The sequence below is a fragment of the Gobius niger genome, assembly GCF_951799975.1.
Source record: "Gobius niger genome assembly, chromosome: 20".
Classification (NCBI taxonomy): Eukaryota; Metazoa; Chordata; class Actinopteri; order Gobiiformes; family Gobiidae; genus Gobius; species Gobius niger.
Genome location: NC_136871.1, coordinates 21,646,734 through 21,654,621, shown reverse-complemented (window position 1 = coordinate 21,654,621; position 7,888 = coordinate 21,646,734). Strand labels below are relative to the sequence as shown.

General features: G+C 41.3%; 1 protein-coding gene across 1 annotated transcript; it reads right to left on the bottom strand.

Annotated features, from left to right (window-relative positions):
* LOC306979590 (von Willebrand factor A domain-containing protein 1-like) lies at nt 1-5,785 on the bottom strand (the record flags this gene model as incomplete). Its single annotated transcript, XM_079578602.1, has 5 exons — nt 1-260; nt 577-852; nt 1,409-1,684; nt 2,193-2,732; nt 5,680-5,785. The coding sequence occupies 5 exons, from the start codon at nt 5,783-5,785 to the stop codon at nt 1-3; spliced, it is 1,458 nt and encodes a 485-aa protein (XP_079434728.1).
* Between the last annotated feature and the right edge of the window lie 2,103 nt (nt 5,786-7,888).

The following is a 7,888-nucleotide window of genomic DNA, read 5'->3' as shown; positions in this document are numbered from 1 at the left end:
TTAGCGCACAGTGCAGCATATGCCGTCCCCTCGCCCCGAGCTATATACAGGAGACACACAGACGCGACCTCTTTGAGCGATGTTAGGGATAAAGGCAGAGTCAGCGGAGGGAGCCACAAACAGGAACTGTTTTTTGGATTGTGGACTGTCCCAGCTGAGCCAGTACCCTCTCACACCCTCGTCATGAGCCTTCCACATCACCTGAATCTCCTCTTGGTCCGTGGGATGCAGCTGCAGGTCGACGAGAGCCGGGTTGGGTTCTGTGAGGGATACAAGAAGGGCGAATCACAGTTATAGAGTACCTATGGCCAGCACACTGTCCAGATATAGAAGTCATCCATACAATGTCACTTTCAGTACAGGCCTGGCTATTTTTGGACAGAAAACTCTGAACCACATCCATCACGATACATACTGCTGGGTGAAACATTCAGAATCAAGAGTGTTATTTTAGAGAGATGACGGTTTAAGAATCACATGCATGTCAGTTGTAGCAATCGAAGCTACAGACAGTTGTTGTTTGCAGAGGATAATATGTTATTATTATCTAATACAGTTGCATAGCACTAGCAGTACCTGCTTGTGTGCACGCCCTCACAGACATGGCCCTCTCCTCTCCGTTTCCATGGCGAGCGGTCACAGTAATGAGGTACTCAGTCTCAGGCTCCAGGCCCCTCACAACAGCACTGTTTTGATGGTTTCCAAACATCATGGTGTGGACCTGTCCACGGGGGATCGTCCCGTACTCCACTGTGTATCCCTGGATGAGTGATGGCTGTAGGGGACCCCAGCTGACTTGCACCTCCCGGGGACTGCGGTCTGAGACGTAGACCACCGCAGGACTCAAAACATCTGCAGGAAATAAGGAAGTGATGACACAGAGAACATGAGATTTGTAATGGTGACAAACTGTGCATTCACAGAGATATTGATTCATGTTTCCACAGCGTATATCTGTCATGATAAGTCTCTTGTTACAAATGAATATGAAAAGCAATTTAAACTAAATTGAATTTTCTAAATACTACTGAATCCCTTAGCCTTCAACGTAGCTGAGAACAGGTAAGAGCATTCAACTTTCAAACAGAACTATTAGCTATTAGTGGACATGATATCAGCAGGTAGGGGTTCTGAGCTCTTGAGTGGTAGATGATGTGAATACGCAAAATTATCCAAGCATGCGGTAATTACTCAAAACAAAACACAAATCCAGGCCTGTTTTTATGAAGGGGCCACATTAAAAGTGGTTTAACATAATCCCTTAACAGTCCAATACAGTGCAGGATGACACATACTCTCCTTACAGCAGTAAAGCAGCAGCAGCATAGAGAAGCTCTATGAAAAGGTGATAAAAAAGTAAAAGTGCGAGCTGCTGTGTTCAGCGATGTTTTAAGCTATATCTTCTCACCAGCTGTAGTGGTGAAGTGCACTGACAGTGTGTTAAACAGCCCGTCCTTGGACTGCGGCTGGAGGAAGGCTGTATAGGAGGTCTCAGGGTACAGGCCGCTCAGCTCCACTGAACTGGACTCTGCCGAAAGATACCGTCTGCTCTCAGAGCCCGCCCCAGGACCAGAGAGCCACAGCTCATAGTAACCACTGTCAGCTGTGAGGACCGGGCACCACTGCAGCAAAGCATTGTGGGATGTCAAGTGAATCAAATGGAGCCGCTTCACGCTGAAGATTTCTGTAAAGGAAATTAGAGGGAGACTTTAACTCAGTGAAAAAACAAAGGCTCTTGGTTGAGTATCTCACATTTGAGGAACACCTTCATTATTTTGTATTATTAGACTTGGTTTGGAACGGGCATGTTAATGAACACAAATGGGACTCCACAATTCCACAAGACAGAAATCTCATTGGCCTAGTGCTGGTTACTGTGGATATGAGAATAAAGTTGAAAATAAAGGCAGGTTGTATTTAAATCACTATTATGATTATTTTATATATTAATTTTAAGAGAGGTTCTCTTTCTATCAAAGACAATGACTGTTTTGACCCTTTCAAACCATCTTTGCTCTTTTGCTACAATCTGAACCAGCACTCAGACCCACAACAGCAGTGACTGTGTGACCTTTCAGCTTTCTGATCACTGGACGTTCTAAACGTTTGTTTGGATGACTGACAGTTTACACAGACACAAAAGAAGGGATGTATTAAAGTGAACACCCTGAAAGCGAGGTTCTGATACATACTGATTAAAGCCTCCCTCAGATCCTCTGTGATTATCTCAATGTTGTAGATGTCCACTGAGTACAGGTGGGACTCGATTGGAGGCGATACTATGCGCTGTAATACCTGGAAGTTTCCATGTACCGAAAAAATAGCTAAAACATACACCCCCCTCGCTTTCAGCGCTACCATGGGACCCTCCACATCTCCAGGCTGCACTCCATCCGTGAGCCACAGCAGCACCTTTGGGACATCCATCACCGAATCGACCAGGACTCTGCGGGCTACACCAAGGGCGGCTTCCGTGTTGGTGTCTCCCTGCAGCTGCCTGAGATTGCCAAGAGATGTTTGGAGGCTTTCCTGGTCTGTGTGAACGTCCAGGTCGAACTCGAGGATGGGCTGAGTGCCCACCTGCAGCAGCCCCACCCGCACATGACCTGGTCCCAGAGCGAAGGCCTGGAGCAGGGCAGAGGTGAATCGGACCATGCGCTGGAACTCGAGGTTTGAGACACTCCCAGAAGAGTCCAGCAGGATGAGAAGGTCTCCCTCACTGCAGTTCAGCCCTGAAAAACAAAAATTATATACATTCTTTTTACTTTTTGTGGAGGACATTATCAACTATAAGTCAATCTATCGGTACTGATCAGATGAGTTTGGTCTAAACCACAGGCGTTGTTAGATCTAAAGCCATACTAGGACATGGGGTAATACACAGTGTATCACTGCCATACAGCATTACAGATGATCAGTCCACCAAAAGATAGAAGCTTAATTATGGTTTAATATGAATATTAATAATATAGAGAGACTCATATTCTTGAGCTCATCCCAAAGACCTTTGGCAGTGATGGATGACCTGGCTGCCGTTGCATAATATCACAAATGAGCTTATTAAAAAAAAAAGACTCCTTCTTTCACACCTTTACGAATCCTATTTAATTAACGTCAAGGTTGAGTATCTGGGGGCTTTGTATCGAATAAAGAGAATGAATAATAGGCAACCATCAATGACTCCTCCAGTGCTGAAGTTATGAAGATACTTAAGGTCGTACGGAGAACATTTTAGGGTTTACTGTGGCAAATGGTTGAAAAAAATGCTTGCTGTGGTTTTCTAAGTCGAGGTTTTGGACATAGAAAAAGGGTATTTCTCATTCACCTGAAGAATTTTCAATGCATTAATTCTTTCACTTGACTGAATGTCATCCCTAATTGCCAATACGTGCCGACCCTCACATTACATTATATTTATAGCCTTGCATGTACTGTGGAAGATTTAGACACAAACAAAGACAGAAGTACCTCGGCATGGTGCTACATATCAACCCATGGAAGCAATGAGTTTATGTTCTGTCTAACACACCAAAAATGCACAATTTCTGCCTTTAAACAACCCCCTTGTATGATAACACAGAAAGCAGCATACTAACAAAGTGTGGCAAACCCTAGCATCCTTGGCAGAGACGGCAAAGAAAAATAATCTGAAGTTTGGAGAAGATAAGCCTTGTTGATGGAGCTATCATTCCTTCTTCGCATTTCATGAAGAACACATGGATTTCACAGGAGCTGGAAAGATGTGAGCTTGTCATCTGTCATGTAATAGGTTTCAAACTGTTCCAGGGCCATATGCCAGGCTGCAGCTCAACACAGATGAAGGCAAATATGGTAATAGAGCCTCTGAAGTTCACCCAATGTGCTGCCAACATCAAAAAGACGAACAGTTGCATGTTTCAGGACTGAGATGACCTGAAGGCCTTTGTTCTTGTTGTATCCTATACCCAGAAGCTTGAAGCACAGAAAAACTAAAGCCACGCACCATACATTCCCCGGTGCTATTATTGGAGTTGGTTAATTGAGTCATAATATTTACTTCTAATTAGTGGTGGCCAACTGCAGCCACTGATAAGGAGGCGAAGGATCCCTGCGGAGGAAAAGAGCAGAGCAATTTACTCAGTACAATGGTGAGGAGTAGCTGCGTACTTTCACAGCTGGGCCAAGTTTGTGTGGAAATAGTTGTTCTGCGGCCAGCCTTTTAGTGAAAGCCAAAAGGGGGTATTATATTTAACACTAACAAATAATATACTCGTAAGTTAATTTTGCCACTGAGTTTCACACATACAGTCATGCTTGTGGTATAGGCACGAATAGATTTAACCCCTTAACCCACACCTGAACCGAGCACATTTTCTCCAGCTTGGCTTTTACCCATATCTAAAAGCAACAACACAAGGAAAATGATCCGTTTAGATGAGTTCTGTATAGGTCTTTCAAATGAGGCATTACATTTGATGGATTTGGGTAAAGCTGAACTGGAGTAGATGTGTTTGGTTAGAGATTAACCACGAGTGTGTGTAAGTTAGTCAGTTGGCCTATTGTATTGAAAAGGGCTTGAATATGTGATAGTACAAAACAAAGAAAAACACTGTAAGATAGATAGAGTCACTTGTTCTTTTTAAATCCTCCCTTAAAGCGCACCTTTGTTAACACAGCCTGAGAAGTTTGACTTTTGAATGTTTTCGTGTTTTTTACAGTTCATTTGTCTAATAATGTAATTTTTACTGTTGTGTTCAGCACTTTGGTCGATATTGTTTTTTTTTTAAAGTGCTCTGCAGTGTTAATTTCGTCGACTAAAATATTTAGTCTTAATTTTAGTCAAAGTGATATTTTTGACGACTAAAATTGGACTAAAACTAAGTTAAAAGTTTTACATGAGACTAAAACTATGACTAAAATGTCCAGATATTTTACTCGACTAAAATAAGACTAAATAAAAATGAAAGGGAGAGACTAAAATCATCCAAACTTCTATTGTCCGTCTGAAAGATCCTCAGATCATGTGAATTCTCTGCCAAAGGATCAGCTCGGAGCTTTGTCCATGAGGAGCAGCTCCATGAAGCAGAGAAACACGATTAAATATGATTCTAATGAATATTATCAATGCAAAGTCGACTAAATTTGTCTTAAATTTAGTCGACTAAATTTACTTGCAATTTTAGTCGACTAAAACTAGACTAAAATTGAAGATTTTTTGGACTAAAACTAGACTAAAATCGAATTACATTTTCGTCAAAAGACTAAGACTAAAACTAAATTAAAATATGTTGTCAAAATTAACACTGGTGCTCTGTAAATAAAGTTGAATTGGATTAGACTATGAATTCCTCAAATTGCGACAGAAACGTATACAACAAATCAGGAACCATTAGACAGCCCTCTTCTATCGTCAGAACTTTAGCCTAACTTGTGCCCCTACCTGTCGCTGTGGATTCCAAAAAAGTTGTCCAAAGGATCCAGCCGCAGAGAGGAAGACACTTCATGGTTTAAATGACAGAAAACAGAAACTATTTTTATTGTAGTAGCCGATATATTATTTATTCTAATAATCTCCGGTTCTGGCGTGTGTGGCCTGCTTCCATCGCTGCTGCTGAAATCTGTAGAAAGTGGAAACTCCCGGCTCTTCCTCACGGCCAAGGCAGGTTAAAGCTGCTTTTTTTTTAAACACACTTCGCTGACTTTCATCTTCATTCTCGCCCGGATGCTCCATCGCTCCTCCGACCACAGCACTCAAAGGCAACAGGTAGGAATGTGCTGGGATTTCCACACAGGGATGCCAGGCCATGCAGTCTTTAGATTAGAGGAGGAAACAGCAAAGGAAATGATATGGTATAGGCTTCATGAACACAGCCTTTATACTGGAGCTCATAACATTATCAGCCTGTAAACCCTTACAATAACTGATACTTACAGCCGACATGTAAAACATAAAGGTCTATGTTTTTGTGTCAATTAGACATTAATATTGGCTACTTCAGTTGTCTAAACCATAATAACACCATTTTAGCTGTGCTACAAGAATACAGGATGCCCAGCTTGTATTGCATGATCAAAGCAAATCAGTTTTTCTTGACTCGTTTTATCTGTTAAAGTGATAGTCTCTAAGTTTGCAAAGTGAGGAGCGATAGAGTGAAATTTCAAAAGTAAGCAATTCCTCTCCTAATTTGCAAAATGAGGGGAGCAGGAACACAATTTTCAAAAGTAAACGATCAAGCTCCTCCCCCTCCCTCCTGATTGGGCCTGACAGGCCAGCTCACAGGAAAAGCTTGTCTCATTGGTCAAAGTGGTATCCCGGGGATTCTCATCAGTTGCTAAAATCAGCAAAGGCAGGGACTTTAGAAAAAGTCTTGTTATTTTAACATTATTTATTTTAATTCAAATTTCAAACCCAGGCGGTCAATTATGCACAATCTATAAAATTTGTAAAACATTTAAACTTACATCACTTTAAAGGGGGGGGGACATTTGATTGTTTACATCCGCCATTATCCTTTTAAGAAAGTGCACAAATTTCTGATCTTAATTGAAGAAACTGTGCATTGTGGACTAATCTCCTGTTTGTTTGTGCATGTATATAGCCTATGTAAGTCGGCACATTTCATTCACTTTATTCTCATACTCACCAACACGTCAAGCTCAGAGATATGTCCCAGGCGGTGTACTGTGAACTGTGAAGCACATGTCACATCTCACTGCTCCTGCTTTTGTTTGACAATTGCACTGGATGCTGAAGTCTACTGAGGAATGAGCTCCACCTTGTAAAGACCAATAAGTCCCACAGCTTCATTTGCTTTTTGTCAGATATTGCAGTGTCTACCATCATTCCCAGCCACTATATAGGACTGAAAGGGATGCGCCCTGAAGTCAAGTTAATCAGAGGAATTACAGGCATTATGAAGCCCAACTGACAACACAGCCTGACATTCAGTCCCTGCACAATAATTCTGAAATTGACCTAAATGCATGCATTGAGACAGTACATGATTATGATCAAATCTGAACTGAATGGTTCCAACTAGGGCAAGGACCTATGGCAAAACTTTTAATAAACTAGTCTTTCAATTGGAAACACATCTTCTTTTTAAACATTAATCACTTTAATGGACAGAGTTGGATTGACCTCAATAGGTTGTGTTCATGTGACGTCACAACATCATGAAGATTTTATAATTAACGTGGAGCAACTGAAAGTTCTATGGCGGTAACTATGGTAACTGACGACTGCAGGTTTTCTGTCTTAGTCTTTGGTTAATATGTCAGTCATTACTGGGAGAATCATCGTCTTTTCCTCATAAAAGCGTCCAAAAGTGGAGACAATATTCAAAAACATGAGCGTGATGTTGTCTAGTACAAAATACTTTCAGCAATAAAAATAATGTGGCAGGTTTGTGAATCCAATCACTATCAAATACTAATTGTTAGAGGATAACATTAAATCGCTATTTATCATGCTGGGTGCATGGACAGACTTAATGGTAGGACTAGCGCAATGTCTGGAGTTCATGTCTCCGGGTCCCGCACCGATGGTAAATAAACTTCTCCTGTTTAAGACATCCAGACTGACGCCTATTTTTCATCTACCCTCTCAAACACCATTGCTAATTTCTCTAACACTAATGAGGAAAAACATTTGACAATTTTCGTTTTGGAGATTTGAACAGAAACTGTATTGGCACCTGCCCTCCGCCTGACATTATGACATCATCACATACTTAAATGTGAACACAACCTGTTAGCGCTCGCTTTTTATGTTCAATCTATGAAAACACAAATCAAGCTAATTTAACCCTATAGTTCCAACAGATCTTATGTATAAAAAGAGATACATCCTTTTCTTTCCTTTTTTTAATGCAGTTTTACACTGATGTATCCTGGCATACATTTGGCT